We start from the raw sequence: 17,821 nt of genomic DNA, 5'->3' as shown, positions 1-17,821 counted from the left end.
GAATAATTCTCGTTCCACATTGAGGTTTTGTTCTACAGTTAAAGCATCGAAAACGTTCTGGTAAATTCACATTTTCTGGAAATGTTCTATGGGAAGTTAAGCTCTGTACATTTTGGACATCTTGCCCAATAAAAATGTGTAGCTTATAATAATGAACTTATTTGTAGGGAAATTACAGCAGCTGAGCTCGAGACACAGAGCACATGTAAGTTTTAAGTCAGAATATCCTACCCTCACAAAGGAATGATAGGATTCATGTTAAAATCAGTTTAGTGCCCATTAAAATATCCCCATATAATGTCAATTAAATTGCAACCCTGCACTGTGCATTCAATGTGCAGTGTACTCCTCCATCACATGTACAGATGACTCTCTTGCATACTTAGGCCCAATTGCAATACCTCCCCATGGCCCAACCACATGGCCCTAGAGCAGGGGTTCTCAATTTTCATACCGCGAGCCCATTTAATTTTTTTTGGCGACCCCACACGTGCATCGTGTAATTTCAACATGGAAATAATGAATATCAAAATAAAAGCACACGTTGTTGGAACTTGATCATGCATATTTATTAGCAAATTAAATTACAGCACGTTATTAATGAATATTATCAAATGGAATTGTTTCTGTATACACATTTATAAAACGATCGAGGCATATTTAGCCAAAATATGTTGGCAGATTAAACTTTGGCCATTTCCCTGGCTATTTTATACGTTTATCGCATTTATACTTGGTCAAGTTCGACCGACAGAAGCAGGCTGAAAGGGTTCAGATGGGGGGGAAGACACTCTGGGAAAGGCACGGCTGCAGTCCGGGATTCGAACTCGCTCAGCCCCAGATCCGTGACGAGCACGGTTGTCCACGGCGCTGAAATAGCACTCGCGGTACGTGGTGAGCTACTGGAGCTCCCCCGGCAGATAATTTTTTATAAATGCGTTCACATGGGCTTTTTAAGAATAAACAAAAACGAGAAGGGTGTGCTTGTCCATTTTAACATAGTTCCATGATACGTGGCTGCGTTGTGCTGAGAAAGAGGCGCAGATCTGCTTCTCGTCTGAGGCGAGATCTGTAACCAAAAGCTCTCTGCAAGTGTGTGGGGTTTCCCAGTTTTTGCGATCCAATTGGCAACAATAAACGAAGCATGTAGTCCTTTTTCCTTGACAGTTCTTGCAGTTTTCAGCACAGTTTTCTCTGCTCTAAAACTGTAGTTTTTTACGGAAAGCTAACGGTTCCGTTTTAAATTCAGGATGCTTAGTTTCCAAGTGCTGCTGTAATTACTTGGTTTAAAGCTCTCGTTAGCAAGGATCTCGTAACGCAAAACGCACTGTGGTTTCGGGTCATCTTCTTGGCCAATCCAAGTAAATCCATATGCCAAGTATTTAGGATCGTAACTTCTTTTATTCCGTTTCATAGTAGTGCTGGTATCGCTACTACTAAATTCTGCCTTTCTCGTGCCAGCATTTGGAACACACGCACGTGACGCGCCGCTTCTGACGACAAACCTATCCATTGCGAGTGTCCAGGTTAAATGAATCTAATCAGCTTTATATGCTTGGCCTGCAAAGTCTCCCCCCCCTGGAAGTGCTTTAGTTATGAGACAGTGTCGGATCACAAATATCTGAGTACACATTGTCTCACAAAAGACAAGACGATATACCTGCGCAGGGCTGTCGCGGCACTTTGCGCTCCTCTGACTCACAAAAGACTAGACGTGGCCTCAGTGATTATACCTGCGCAGGATGTATGAGATGTGTATTGAAATACTGTGCTGCCGTTGATGCAGGGGCGAGACCTGGCAAATACACACAGCGGCCAGGTGGAAAACTATCAGAATTGGGCTCGCGGATTTTCGTTTGATCTTTATTGATTTTTTTGCCAATGCGCTGTCACCAATTTGGGTCACGACCCGTAGTTTGAGAACCTCTGCCCTAGGGTATCCCAATTATTTTGTGGATGGAGGGGTAGTGGTCATGTAGCCCTCCAACTGGAGTGTTTTCAGATACCGACTTGAAACGGAGGACGTAAAGGCCTTGCATTTCTGTATACAGTATGTATATTTTGTAAATATTTGGTTTCCGCAGAACTTGGCATAACACCTTTTCCTTTAAGAAAATGCTGCATCACATGGATTCTTTTTCTATCTCACTTTTCTCCAGATGCATACTGTTCCAAAGATGATACAATTATACAAATAAATAAAAAATTATTACGCTATCATTTTGACAGTGGACACAATGGTTATGTTTAACTGCTCAAGCGGACGAACCGGGAAGTACCACTCCTCATTTCCAGGTTAGCTTTCTCCAGGGCCGGGGTCGTAGAACGCCTTGTTACGTACAGAACAGTACAGAAATATGCAAGTCCCTTACCTTGTTTTACTACCGATACTGTTTTACTAACGAGGAGTGTCCCATTTTCAAGGTAATGATTTCAACCCCTTCCCTTTGTAGCTCTGTTCTGAAGTGCTTTTATTTTGATATTCCTTAATTCCACGTTGAAATTACACGATACATTAACACATTCAGTGCCAACCACGAGATTAGTCGGGTTAACTCGCCATGCGTTGAGTGCCAAGACCCGGGAATATCCATTCATTTTTCATCCATCCAGCCTGACGTTATCATTGGGAATGGGTCTGAGCTCGAAAAGGGCAAATACCGCCGCCTAGCGTCTCCCGGATGGTATTGCACATCATTGGATTGGGCTGTGCATCAGAAAAAAACTCCACTCCCGGGGTTTCCCATCTCGGGCAAGCAGTATCCGTTACCACATTCACTGGGGAGGCTTGGAGCAGCTTTCGATTATGTGTTTGTGCTATAACGTTGGATCAATAAACGCGATGCATTTTTGGAATGGCAATCAGGAATTGGATTAATCTTTTTGCAGAACATCTGATGTGAGGTAAGGACTCTATTTTACCAGTCTTGGGTTAATCAGATGTTTTTTTTTGGTATAAAAAAAAAGAGAACCCCTGTACTACACAATGCCTGAAAGGTGTAAGAAGGAGACATCTTCTTACCATCTCCACTTTGTCTTGCAGGTCTTTCTGGAGCACATTCCTCTCCTCTTCAATATCTGACAATTCCTGCTTCATCTGCTGGATCTGAACAACCACAGGAAAATAGTCAAATTACATTACAAAAGTCTTTATGACATTTACCTTGGTGAATGATCACGACTTCACTCAGGCAAACGCAAGATTCCATGATTTGATTTGATTTATTGACAAAAAAACATAACAACCGTGACAGATCAACATGTGTATTTGCCTGGTCAGGGATAGAACGAAAAGCCCAGGACTTATTTCCATCGTTGTCCCTGTTGTTTCAAATTCATGTTCATTGGTGCATTAAAAGCAATAATTATTTTCAACAATAAAGTGCATAGAGACAATACTCATAGTTCAACAGAGGTTCAGCACATACAGTCGCACCAACATTACAGTTGCAGGTTACTAAATAGCCACTCCCTTATCCTAGATTTGAATACTGCAGCATTCTCGGTTTCCTTGATATTGAGTGGTAGTTTGTTCCACTTCACCTCTATATCTAAATGACCATTCACCCGTCTTCCTGTTGTGCTTACAGGAGACTACATTTCTCAGGCTTCCTCTTGTGTTGCGTGTGTGTAATCCTTTCAAAGTGGTTGTTAAAATATGTTGGGGCTCTCCTGTTTATAATCTTGTGGACCATCCCTAGCTGTAATTGTTTGGCAGCCTCAACTGGTAGCCAGTGGAGTTGTGTAAATTGAGTCTTCCCTATACAAGTTCTGGAGTTTAGGCCTAAAACGACTCCGATTTGTTCTGTGCCGTTTGAAGTTTATGTTGCAGGAGTTTGTTAAGGCTCCAGTACCATGTACTGATGGCGTAGTCAAAATGGCACTGGACCAGACATGAGGCAAGGGTTTTAACTTTTTAGGCAGTCCAAGTTGAGAGAAATAGACTTCCTAACCAAGAACCTTGTTCTGGCGCTTATCTTGCCCAGGACATTTAGGGCCATGTGGGCACCTCCTAGAGTCTCATCTAGGATATAGCCTAGATATTTAAAGGTCCCATGGCTTATAAATGGCCTTTTCCAGTGTTTAGCATTGTTTTCTAGCAATGGGGCATTATATACATGGGGTCCGTTTCTCTAATTCTCATTTTGACTCATCAGTCTAGTCTCAAGTTCACAAGATCCTCCCTCACTCATCTAAGCCATTCTGATTTTACTGTTTTGCTGACGTGAATAAGGCACTGGTTGTAGTCACCGCCCACAATCAACAATTCGCTCAAGAACAGAGCGAGTGGAATTACTTCCTCAAACGCGGGTGCCGACAGACGGCAGAGAATGAGTGAGAGGTAGGGCTGGGCGATATGACGATATTATATAAATATCGGGTACAGTTCATTAACGATACACTTTTTAAACGTATCGTGGATATCGTGATGTTTTGCCCAAGAGGCTTGTGTTGCGTCAATCTGGTCCACACGTTGACACTTTTGAACAGCGCCGCTCCACACACACACTACTGCATCAAAAGTTACTACTTATGATAACAAAGGCATTCGTTTTGTGGCATTGACGTTATAGTTACACTTTCAATAACATCAGCGTATTTACATAGCAACGACCGAGGTCGACCTAGATATAGCAAGCATTAGCCGTTCATATCTCAGCCCGTGCTGACTCCATTGTGCCCATTCTGCGGTCTGTTAATAACGTTTTCAATCAGACAGATGTATGGAAAGGCTTTTATTATAACATCCGTTGCAGTAAAATCATTATGCCTCCAGTCGTTTAGTCATTCTGCAGAGCTAAAAGCTAAACGTCGGCCGCGGCGAGCTACCGCTGCTATTGTTGTTTTCATTGAGCTCTCCAATGGCGGAAGTAAAAAATGAATACGCGCTTGCCGATTGGTGCTAAGAACAGCAGGGCGGGTGCAAGCGATGTGACGTAATTGGCAGACGCGACTGTCAATCAAAATGATTCTGTTTGCCGACTGAATGAATATAAACGTTATTAACAGATTGCAGCATAGGTACAATACAGTACAGCTCAATACAACAACAGTCAACAGTGGACTGGAGGATGCAGACCAGAGAAAGACTTTCGTCTGGTTTACATCAGGGTCCCCCATTTTCAATTAATCATATTTCATATCTAAATCATATAATATCTCATTGCTAAATATATGCAATATATAATCTAATAATCCAATAATCTAAATCTAATATATAATATAAAAATGCTAAATGCATGGGTATTTTATTTTGTCTTTAATGTTAGCTTGCAAACTCAAATACTGTCTTGGTAAGCCTCATAATGAATTGTTTGGGGAAAAAAAGAAAAACATCGTGATGCGTATCGTGTATCGCCGAAAGGTCAGAAAATATCGTGATATCATATTTAGGCCATATCGCCCAGCCCTAGTGAGAGGGAGAGATAAAGAGGGAGAGAGAGAGGGGCCACAAGCAGGAGTGTGTGTAAATGTGTGTGCGCACAGGGATGGAGCTTCTCCCCCGCAGTCGGGAGCACTCGCATATCACTGTCAAAATATCGGTGCGCACACCCATATTCCGATCCGTGCAATAATATTCACAGGGGTATATATTGTCATTTGAAACAAGTTACCAATGCATTGTCCCGTGGGATTATGCCCCCCCATGGCGAAATAAATTAGTATCCCCCTCAATCTTTCTATCTCTGTCTGTCAGTCACAGACTGTGGGTGACTGTCACTCAAAGAGAGTATGGGCGGAGCCAGGCCAAAACAGCTTGAAATCTTGAAGTGGAAAAATGCTGCTTTTCAGTACTCGATTAGAAATATAAAACAATGACGTTTTTTGCGAAAAACCTTACAGATGTGTTCCATAGACTCACAGGAATTGTGTAAAATTGTCCACAAATAGTGAAAGAAACAGTAAGATAGTTCCCCTTTAACTGAGGGCTGTGATGTGATAGTTGTGCCTCCGGTGGTTATAACAAGTTTGTCCTCACTGCTTAGCCTTATTTTTGAACCCATTAATATAGATTCCGTCTTGCCTAGATGCAGTGACAACCTATTGTCTGTTAGCCAGTTCTTTATACTATTGATGTTGTCAGCTAGGATGTCCTGAATATGATTCTTGTCTTTGTGCGATACAAGAATGGCTGAATCATCAGCATATACAAATAACGGGCTGGTGCAGGCAGCTTTCATGCCATTGATGTACAGCAGGAATAGCAAGGGCCCAAGTACACTGGCCTGAGGGACACGGCAAGAAATGGGCATGTCTCGGATAGGACTCTTGTCCACTCTCTAATCTCGCCCTGACAGGTATGACCTCATCCAGCTAACGGCCGAGCTGTGCATCCCCAGAGCCTTCAGTTTTGCTAACAGAATGTTATGGTCAACTGTGTCAAATGCTTTTGAAGGTCAAGAAGTACTAAGCCACACAGTTTCCCTTCATACATTTCTCTAATAAAATCAGTGAGCTCTTCAAACACTTAAATGGTGAAGAAATGTCTGGTTTTAACTTCAAAAGAAGTTGGAAAAAGATAGAAAAAGAACTGCTACTAGACCATTTGATTTGAAGTTCATGTTGTTGTATAGTAATTCCAAGATTTGATATGGTTACCTAGGAATCTGGAATACACCTCTCAAAATGTCCATGATACTTCAGAAATGTCATGACCCTGGACTTACTTCCTGTTGACGTTGCACCTCCTGTTCCGAGTTGGAATGCTGCAGCTGTTTTACCTCTGCCTGGCTGGCGAAGATCTGATTGAAAGACAGCATAAAAAAGTCAGCAACACAGCTTGAAGATCCTATGATGGTGGTTTCCCTTAGGGATGGCACCGATCCTATACTCAGTATCGGTCCGATACTGGTCAAATTCACAGGATCGGATATCGTAAAAACAGGAAGTATTTTCCGATACATGCTGTAAAGTGTGCCATCACGTCAACAGTAGTAGCGCAACAACAACGTTAGCATTAGCTAAACGTGAGCGCCACGGTCATGTCAGCTGTGTGGAGTTATTTTAAGCTCAAAGAAGAAAAAGGCAAAACAGCCTGTGGTGTTATTCTTTTAGGAGAGTAGGATTTGTTTCAGTTTTAGCATAATGTTTTATAGATGGCTAGGTTAAACACGGGTTTATGTTTTTAAGAGGGGGGGGGGGGGGGGTAGGATCGGTATCGGCCGATACTCAAGGCTGTGATATCAGTATCGGACATGAAAAAGTGGTACATCCCTAGTTTCTCTAGATGTTTTAGATCAGATTTTCTTATCTTTGGAATTTCATCTGGAAATGAATTGTGGCGACTATTAACAATTGATTATTGCCTCTGGATTGGCTTATTATTCTATTTTATTTATTAAACAAATTATAATGAAATATTTGGGATATTTTGTGAGAAACATATACAATAAAGAAAATACAACATATAATCCGACTGATTGAAAAACAATATTAACCATTTCCATGTTCTCCTCCAGGTGTTCTTTGAGCTGGTTCCCCTCCTGTCTCAGTCCCTCCACAATCTCCTGGAGCTGGTCTCTCTCCTCAGTGAGACAAGTGACTTTAGACTGTAGCTTCTCCAACTCGTCTGCAGAATCCTGAGTGTCAACAGTCTTCTCAGACAGGAGACGGTCTCTCTCAGCTTGCACACGCTCAAGATCCTCAGTCAATTGGTTTAGCTGAAAAAGTAACACCCATTTAGAAATAGTGTGTTTCGAAAAGAGACAACTGAATAATGTTCTTGTTTTTATGGGATATTAACTTAATTGGAACGCACACAGTGAAGAGTGACATGGGATAACATGCAACAAAGGTCATCATACAGATACAAACAATTGAAAATCTTAGTTTGTTGAGACAACCAGGCCAAATACTGGGAAATATTTGTTACAAGTGAAACTGCAAATCAATAGACTGTAGGGGTTAACAGTGCACAAAAACCACGGTTCGGTATGTACCTCGGTTTTGAAGTCACAGTTCGGTATGTACCTCGGTTTTGAAGTCACGGTTCGGTACAGGTTTTCGGTACAGTGGGGGAAAGTTTACATTTATTTATTTGGCTTTCCATGTTCCACTCAGGGGTGATGCAGTAACTGTTAAGTAGGGCCGTCAACGAATATTATATATTCAAATAATCATCAATTTATTTTTTTATTATTATAAAGAATTATTAGATTGTGGGCATGGGCCTGAATGCACGGCATGACGGATAGGAGACACGCAACGTCATTGAGCTGAAGAACGTGCGAGTACCAATAACAACAACAACCGGTCACGAAGACAGTGATTTGCACTCGAGCAATCTCAAGCCCCGGTTGGAAATACTTCGGATTTTGATTAACTTGTGGAACCTCGAGACAGTTTTATGCAAGCCATGTAAACTACAGCTGGCCTACCTTCTTTTTTATGCCAACACTATTTTGGGAGTTGTAGCGTCAAGAATGTAAGTAGCCTACTTTTCTTTAACACGTTATTGTAAATCATCCCTCAGGGTAAAACGTTATTGAATAGAGAAAGAAGCGCCATGCAGGTCCCGTTTCGTGCCAAGGAAAATATATCACTTCATGTATATCACACCTTGTTCGGAGGCGTGTTGCTGTGTATATGCCGCAAACTATCATTAATTTGATCTCCGAGACAGCCCCTTGTCAATATAGCACCAATCCTCCTCATGCACTGAGAGAAAGAGGGTGTGTGTGTGTGTGTTCGCCACACTATGAGGCTATGCTAAATTGCAGGTAATCTCTCAGTGTTGTGCGTGGGTTGAACGAACATCCATCCCTTTGCGCAAGTTATATTTTGGGAAGGGGTGAACTTGGGAGTTATTTATTTTTTGATCAACTTTTTCTCCCATTTTCTATTTTTCTCCCATCCCAATTTCATATCATCCAATTCAACCCTCCCCTGTCTCGAACGCCGTTTCTTGCCTCCCACAAGCCGGCTGCAATGTGGACTAAGTCATACATAGCACGAGTCCCCTCCGATACTCGAGGTAACAGCAGTCGCATCTTTTCACCTGCGCGGCGCGATCTTTCAGCGTCAGGGGTCTGCGCTTTGGAGGGGCGCCGCCCCCATCGCTTCCTGATTCTACTGCGCAGGCGCACCAACCGACCTGTAGGAGTCGCTGTCCACAAGGCCCGATCCCCACCCATCAGTTTCCCACCCCCTAATACTGCCAATGTGTATTAGTACGGACGACCAGCTAAACTGAAAGCAATGTGGAGCACTGGGCTCGAACAGGCGAACCCAGCGTCTCCAGTATTCGTGGTGAGCGCCTTGCCCACTGCACCACGTAGCCGCCCTATGAACTTGGAGTTTTGAAAAAAAAAATCTGCATGTGCGTTCCGTTGGTGGTTAACGTACCGTTGCATTAGTTCGGTACACAGCGTGTACTGAACCGAAGGTCCAGTACTGAAACGGTCCAGTATGGATATGTGTACCGTTACACCCCTAATAGAGTGATAATGATATCAGTCATACCTGCTCTAGAACTTGTTTTCCAGAGTCTTCCTCTGTGCTTCTGGACAGTTCACTGTCAGTCAGCTTCTCCTCCAAATCCTTCATCTGTTGTTGCATCTCATTCAGTTTCTCTTTAAATGATGTTCGTTGCTGAGATGTCTCATTAAGCTAAAATAAAAAATAAAGAATAAATGAATACACCTTGAAATATATTAAAATCTATTGGGTAAATGGACATCTTTTTGCCAATGTTTTCAGGCCCTACCGTTTCCTCCACTGTCTCCTGGAGCTGGTCTCTCTCCTCAGTGAGACAAGTGACCTTAGACCGTAGCTTCCCCAACTCCTCTGCAGAATCCTGAGTGTCAGTCTTCTCAGACAGGAGACGGTCTCTCTCAGCTTGCACACGCTCAAGATCATCAGTAAGCAGTTTTATCTATGACATACAAGCAGAATGAACATTTAAATCCATCATCTCTTGGGGCAATAATAAAATAAACATCATGGTAACCAGGAATCAAGATTCACATTAGCCCTCTTTCCACTGTGGGCCAATAGATCTGGAAAATCCACCCCAAAATATTATTTACATGTTATTTATATAATATTAAATCAGCTCAGTTTCAAATCTGTGATATGACCAAGTCTCTTCCTTAAAAGTACACGCCAAACATTTTGGGAAATTAGCGTATCGTCTTCTCCAGAGAGACCAGAAGATTGATACCAGTTTCCGCTCTGTGCATTCAGTACGCTGCACGTTAGCCTAGCTTAGCACAATGAATGGAAGCGGACAGTGAGGGGTAGCCTAGGCATTGTCCAACTAACACCTCTCCCGAAGGCTACCTGTCACTGTCCAGATTCAGATTCCTTTATTGAGCCATTTGTGTAAAACACATTGGTAATTGTTGCAGCAATACAGTATATGCATTTTCTTTTATTTTTTCACAGTAAACTACACCAACACAGACACATGACAAGAAACGAAACAGTGCAGTGGGGGATTAATCAATAAAATACATATTATATATATATAAAGTGAAGAGTGCAGAGTTCCAGTACGGACTAGTGCAGTGCAGTCAGTGTCATTGTGCCAGTGTCACTTGGGGGCAGAGGGGGGGGGACCTGAGGCATTGGCGGCTGAGGGGAAGAAGCTCAGTCTGTGTCGAGCTTTTACAGCCTTTGGGATCCTCAGCCTTCTCCCAGAGGGGAGCAGGGTGAAGAGGCTGTGACCGGGGTGGGATGGGTCGGCCATGATCTTCCTCGCCCTCTTCAGCGCCCTGGAGTCGTGCAGGGACCTGAGGGAGGGCAGGGGACAGCCGATCACCCTCTCCGCGGAGCGTATCACCCGCTGCAGCTTGGCGAGATCTTTTGCCGCTGCAGCGGGGAACCAGGAGATGATGGAGTGGGTAAGGATGGACTCGATGATGGCCGTGTAGAATTGGGCCATCATGGTCCTCGGCAGTTTATATTTGTTTAACTGCCGGAGGAAGAACATCCTCCCCTTCCACTTCCATTCATTGTGCTAAGCTAGGCTAACATGCAGCCAGATAGCTTTCCACTGAACGCACAGAGAGGAAACTGGTATCAATCTTCTGGTCTCTCTGGAGAAGACGATAAGCTAATTTCCCCAAATGTTGGCGTGTTCCTTTAAGCTGCTCATACTCTCAAAACAACCGGAAACTAAAACTTCAAATATGACATTGATGCTTACTTGTTCAAGCATGGATACTCGCTCGTTGTGCACCTGCAGTTCTGAGTTCAGTTGTTGTTGTTGTTCGTTTCGCTCAATCTGGGCCTGTAAAACCCAAGAAAAACAGTTCAGTCTTCTTTACTGGCAGTAGGGCTGAGCCCAAACGTTCAAACCTTCGTTCGTTACGTTGGCATTCGAATTCTAAATCAACATTCGAATTTCTTTTATAAAAGAAAAAAATAAATGTACTATTCATTCCGTTTAAACCAATGGGGGTTTTCAATCAGATTAATCACTTTATTCAAATTGAGGATTTAGTTTGAGGATATTTATTAAAAAAAATATATATATATTATTAAAAAAAGTTAATTATTTTCTTTTTTAATAAAAAACGAAGGTTCGAACGTCCGTTAGAAAAACCCTGACGAAGTTCGAATCCCAAAAACAGGCTTCGGGGACAGCCTTAGGCAGTGGGTTTGAATATATGAAAGTCAGTTGTCAAATGGACATCATTTTAGTGAAGAAGAATGATCAATTCCCACCATTTCCATGTTCTCCTCCAGCTGTTCTTTGAGCTGGTTCCTCTCCCGTCTCAGTCCCTCCACAATCTCCAGGAGCTGGTCTCTCTCCTCAGTGAGACAAGTGACTTTAGACCGTAGCTTCTCCAACTCCTCTGCAGAATCCTGAGTGTCAGTCTTCTCAGACAGGAGATAGTCTCTCTCAGCTTGCACACGCTCAAGATCCTCAGTCAATTGGTTTAGCTGAAAAAGTAACACCCATTTAGAAATAGTGTGTTTCGAAAAGGGACAACTGAATAATGTTCTTGTTTTTATGGGATATTAGCTTAATTGGAACGTGAAGAGTGACATGGGATAACATGCAATAAAGGTTGTCATACAGATAAACAATTGAAAATCTTAGTTTGTTGAGACAACCAGGCCAACTACTGGGAAATATTTGTTACAAGTGAAACTGCAAACGAATAGAGTGATAATGATTTCATCAGTCATACCTGGTCTTGAACTTGTTTCCCAGAGTCTTCCTCTGTGCTTCTGGACAGTTCACTGTCAGTCAGCTTCTCCTCCAAATCCTTCATCTGTTGTTGCATCTCATTCAGTTTCTCTTCAAATGATGTTCGTTGCAGAGATGTCTCATTAAGCTAAAATAATAAAAAATAAAGAATAAATGAATACACCTTGAAATATATTAAAATCTATTGGGTAAATGGACATCTTTTTGCCAACGTTTTCAGGCCCTACCGTTTCCTCCACTGTCTCCTGGAGCTGGTCTCTCTCCTCAGTGAGACAAGTGACTTTAGACCGTAGCTTCTCCAACTCCTCTGCAGAATCCTGAGTGTCAACAGTCTTCTCAGACAGGAGACTGTCTCTCTCAGCTTGCACACGCTCAAGATCCTCAGTCAATTGGTTTAGCTGAAAAAGTAACACCCATTTAGAAATAGTGTGTTTCGAAAAGAGACAACTGAATAATGTTCTTGTTTTTATGGGATATTAGCTTAATTGGAACGTGAAGAGTGACATGGGATAACATGCAATAAAGGTCGTCATACAGATAAACAATTGAAAATCTTAGTTTGTTGAGACAACCAGGCCAACTACTGGGAAATATTTGTTACAAGTGAAACTGCAAACCAATAGAGTGATAATGATTTCATCAGTCATACCTGGTCTTGAACTTGTTTCCCAGAGTTTTCCTCTGTGCTTCTGGACAGTTCACTGTCAGTCAGCTTCTCATCCAAATCCTTAATCTGTTGTTGCATCTCATTCAGTTTCTCTTCAAATGATGTTCGTTGCAGAGATGTCTCATTAAGCTAAAATAATAAAAAATAAAGAATAAATTAATACACCTTGAAATATATTAAAATCTATTGGGTAAATGGACATCTTTTTGCCAACGTTTTCAGGCCCTACCGTTTCCTCCACTGTCTCCTGGAGCTGGTCTCTCTCCTCAGTGAGACAAGTGACTTTAGACCGTAGCTTCTCCAACTCCTCTGCAGAATCCTGAGTGTCAACAGTCTTCTCAGACAGGAGACTGTCTCTCTCAGCTTGCACACGCTCAAGATCATCAGTAAGCAGTTTTATCTATGACATACAAGCAGAATGAACATTTAAATTAGGGATGTTCGATATACCGATATTGTTCAACTCTTAATTTCCGATACAGATATCAACCGATACCAATATATGCAGGGTTTCCCCCCCAAAAAAACTGAATAATTTCAGGTAATTAACATTACATATCTCTTGTCATGGAATTAACACAACATTATGCATACTTTTGACAATAAATAAAATAAGAATGTGTTCTTACTTGCCTGGGTAAATAAGTGTAAAAAAAAAAAAAAATAATAATAATAATAATAATAATAATAATAATAATAATAATAATAATAATAATAATAAGGAATGTTTTGAAAACTGATACCGATAATTTCCGATATTACATTTTAATGCCAATATCGACCGATAATATCGGACATCCCTAATTTAAATCCATCATCTCTTGGAGCAATAATAAAAGAAACGTCAGATAAACAGGATTCACATTAGCCAGACTATGGGCCAAAAGACCGGGAACTTAATGAGAAAATCCACCCCAAAATAGAATTCACATGCAATTCATATAATATTAATCCGCAACATTTTTTATTTGTGAATATGACCCAAGTCTCTCCTTAAGCTGAACATCAGAGAGACAAGACTATGGTGATGATGTCAGCCAGAGAAGAAGAAGCCAGTAACATGTTTCTGTTCTAATGATATGCATTCATGTTTCATATTGAGTGGACAAAAAAAATAATAATAATAATAGTACTCAAGTCAGGATTTACATTTCATTCAGTGTGATTTGAGACCAATTAAAAAGTGTCTACTGCAGTCAAATGGGAAAAGTAACTCAAAATAGCAACCTACAATCAAATATATGCATGTATTGAATCAAGAACCCCAAGAATCTTGAGATTTTCCAAAACCCCTCCCTGAGGCACTTAGCACCAACTGCTTTCTTGGGGGAAACCCTGAATCACAATCATGTTTTGTTCAGATCAGTGACAGCATGACTACATCTAAATCTTAAAACGCTCAGATTCAAGTTTACAAAAGCATATTCCCTCACCATCTCCATGTTACGCTGTAGATCACACTCCAACTGGCTCTTCTGTTCAGTGGCAGTCTGCAGAGAGGCATGAAGATGCTCCCTCTGTGAATAAATGGTCGGGATCCACATTAGAAATATTTGCATACTTTCAAAAACAATTAAAAGTAAAAATTGAGACTTGCTTACTTCTTGTTGAAGTAGGGATACTTGTTCGCTGTGTTCCTGCAGTTCAGAGTCGAGAGGTTGCTGTTCGTTACGTTCAATCTGGGCCTGTGCAAGAAAAAAACATTCTTCCTTACTGCCCATCAGTTTGAATATATGAAAATCAATCATAATGGAAATAATTTTAGAGTAGAAAAAAAGATTCCCTCCTTTCCCACCATTTCCATGTTCTCCTCCAGATGTTCTTTGAGCTGGTTCCTCTCCTGTCTCAGTCCCCCCACAATCTCCTGGAGCTGGTCTCTCTCCTCAGTGAGACATGTCACTTTAGACCGTAGCTTCTCCAACTCCTCTGCTGAATCCTGAGTGTCAACAGTCTTCTCAGACAGGAGACGGTCTCTCTCAGCTTGCACACGCTCAAGATCCTCAGTCAATTGGTTTAGCTGAAAAAGTAACACCCATTTAGAACTGAATAGGTATTGGAGTTTGTTTTTATTATACATTTCTTCTTTATCCGACACCCTACTGTGATGCACTGAATGATGACCCAATCCCAAAGTCTAACATGCCTATAAATAATTAATTATACTGTGGAACTACACACTATGGATGTATTACATGGCCCATAACTGCCCCAAAAACAGAATTGCTATGTGCTTATGTACAGCCCACCCAGGTATAATATACAGACTCTATCCTACATCTACCCCAGGTACAAATATATATATATATATAGCTAAACTAAGTCTACCCTGTATAAATACACAATACTGTATACCAAGTCTACCCCGGTATGAATGGAAATAAATCTCAGTCTTATTAACACAATGGCGCCCAAGGACGTATATCTCCGTGTTTCGATTCCACCCGTTGTGGACAGAAGCACGGATAAATCCGTGGCAAGTTGTTATTGCTTTTATTCCATTTTAATAACCTATTCAAGGTCGCCGAGCGGCACTGCAGATTTACCCTACTCTATGAATTCGAGAAGGTGCAATACCGGCCAGATCCTCTTAGGGGCGCTATCGCGATAATGCAGTGTTCCCTGTGCCCGAACGGTGGATTTTTTATTTTTTTTTATTTATACTTTCAATGGAGTTTTATGTTAGCAGGATTCTGGATCTGCAGCCTGTAGCTTGGATTACGTTTTGGATCGCAGATTTCACCATGCAATAAGGGGATTTATCATCAGCCAATGGACATATCAATCTACCAGATGGCGATCGATAACGGGGAAATGCTCGGGGCAATCCCACCGGACCACGGTAAGATCTTTTTCACGTAAAGTACATCCCGATCGGGCCTTGTTTTGATAGATATCCAGGCGTTCGGCCTATGAGGCTAATGAGGCTGACGCGGTTATTGGTAATCAATAATCAGAAATGACGTCCTCCGTCCTCCGCCCCCCCCCCCCCCCCCCCTTTCATGCATACATGCGTGAGGATCGTACCGATCATATGCAGTTTGAGTTTTAAATGGGGCGTATCTATAACCGAAATGCCATTGGATTTAACGTTATTAGCCATTAGCCCATTATCTCGGCTTCCAGGAAATATACTAGACCAAATCCAGTATAATGCTTATATTCACGGCGCTATAAAATGAGAACGTATTGATGAAATATTTTTCTCTTTAAGCCATTTTGAAGGGACGGTTTATGGTCTCAATTAACAATGAGAATGGACAGATAGCAATACTATAAAGTATAGATTTAGCTCTACAAACAGCCCCATGTCTGTTTACATTCCCCGGTCCTCTTGAGATTAATTAGACTCATCCCAATGGCCCCGAATGTGTTAGATACACATATATGAAATATATCAACAAATTAATATATATGAGTCCATATGCAGGGTTTAGTATCAAAAGTCTCAACTGTCCCTAAAACAGTTGTCCGTGTTTATAGATGCTGGAATTAGCTGTCCAAGATCACTGAAATAGCATGTTTTAGGGTGGATTTTAACTTTAATGGAAAGCACCCTACCTAAAATCTAAATGATGAAATGTCTTGTACATATTAATTTGGTTTTAAAGTTATTGAGTAAAGAATTGGACTATGTGATGTAATTGTGATGTTACACATTGCATGAAGTAAAATAGGCTACAGCTCAGTGAGATTATGAAAATTGTATAAATATCATGGCCTTGCATATGCACTTTTCCTGCAATAACCTTGTTGACCTGGAATTCACAAATAAAAAATCCTATGACTTTTCCAGGTTTTCCATGACCACAAGAACTCTCTACTATAAAAGGTCTTACATGATTCTGCAGTTCCTCTAGCTGAAGCCCATTCTGCTCACTGGTGAGACCGTCCTGTGTGGACATCTGTGCATGCTTCAGGAGTTTGATTGTCTTCTTCTGCTCACGATTCTTCTCTTGCTCTGCCCTGAGCTCCTCTTGAATCTCAATCATCTGTTTAAAGAAAAATTAAAACAAGTTGCCAAAACTAATTTGCACCATAGGCTGAAGCTAAGATTGAAGTTCTGGTACTCAAGGATGTGATTTAAACACATGATGTGTGCATGATACATATAAAAATCTGTAGTAAAAAGCTCAAAATATTTGTGATAAATGGACAAATTCATAATGACAACCTACCATATCCACATTTTCCTGCTGGTCGCTCTTAAGCTGGTCTCTGTCCTCAGTCAGACAAGTCACTTGAGACAGTAGCTTCTCAAACTCCTCTGCAGAATTCTGAGTGTTGTTGGCCATCTTCTCAGAAAGAAGACCATCTCTCTCAGCTTGCACACTCTCGAGCTCCTTGGTCAACTGGTTCAGCTGAGGAAGAGCACCCATTTTGAAGTTACGCGTCTGAAAAGTGACAACTGAATTTAGGGATGTCCCGATTAAAGTCTCCCCCCCCCCCCCCCATGACCCTGATCAGACAATTCTTATGTGAAAAAACTATTCACATAAGAATTGCAATTCTAGAGGGGGGGGGGGGGGGGGGCAACAGCGATATGCAAAATGATAAAGGGGGAAATGCAGACACTACAAACATTTAAGGAGAAATTTGGACTAGAAAACAGGGACCACTTCAGATATCTACAGGTTAGAGATTACTACAACAAAGAAATAAGGGGGGCCAAAGACGAAGAACAGAATGGGATAATCAAGATGATAGTATGGGCATACGAAGGGGGGCAAGGAAGAGTAATATCAGCAATATACCGGGCTATAATGAACAGCAAGGGACACACGACCGATTACATAAGGGAGAAATGGGAGAGAGAAATGGGAGAGAGAACTAGAGATAGGAATAACAGAGAAGGAATGGGGCAACATATGCGAGGTACAACATTCAACAACAGGATCGAGGATATGGAAAGAGTTTGGATGGAAAAACATAATCAGATTCTTTATAACCCCAGAGTTGAAGGGAAAATATGCACCAACACAAAGGGCATGCTGGAG

At 41.5% G+C, this 17,821-nt stretch overlaps 1 protein-coding gene across 2 annotated transcripts in view; it reads right to left on the bottom strand.

Annotated features, from left to right (window-relative positions):
- cenpe (centromere protein E) overlaps positions 1–17,821 on the bottom strand; it is a 109,662-nt gene that overhangs the window by 30,867 nt on the left and 60,974 nt on the right. For both annotated transcript variants that reach the window (XM_084323715.1, XM_084323716.1), the window contains exons 29-44: positions 17,003–17,185; positions 16,664–16,816; positions 14,623–14,844; positions 14,429–14,512; positions 14,261–14,344; positions 13,057–13,227; positions 12,810–12,956; positions 12,388–12,558; positions 12,141–12,287; positions 11,671–11,889; positions 11,150–11,233; positions 9,707–9,874; positions 9,463–9,609; positions 7,440–7,661; positions 6,669–6,743; positions 3,023–3,106 (exon numbers count right to left, since the gene is read on the bottom strand). In XM_084323715.1, coding sequence (XP_084179841.1) covers positions 3,023–3,106; positions 6,669–6,743; positions 7,440–7,661; positions 9,463–9,609; positions 9,707–9,874; positions 11,150–11,233; positions 11,671–11,889; positions 12,141–12,287; positions 12,388–12,558; positions 12,810–12,956; positions 13,057–13,227; positions 14,261–14,344; positions 14,429–14,512; positions 14,623–14,844; positions 16,664–16,816; positions 17,003–17,185 — 2,361 coding nt within the window. The remainder of the gene's footprint in view (positions 1–3,022; positions 3,107–6,668; positions 6,744–7,439; positions 7,662–9,462; positions 9,610–9,706; positions 9,875–11,149; positions 11,234–11,670; positions 11,890–12,140; positions 12,288–12,387; positions 12,559–12,809; positions 12,957–13,056; positions 13,228–14,260; positions 14,345–14,428; positions 14,513–14,622; positions 14,845–16,663; positions 16,817–17,002; positions 17,186–17,821) is intronic.

This window comes from Notolepis coatsorum (genome assembly GCF_963971535.1).
Source record: "Notolepis coatsorum genome assembly, chromosome: 10".
In the NCBI taxonomy this organism is placed as follows: domain Eukaryota; kingdom Metazoa; phylum Chordata; class Actinopteri; order Aulopiformes; family Paralepididae; genus Notolepis; species Notolepis coatsorum.
This window is presented reverse-complemented; position numbering and strand designations above follow the sequence as displayed.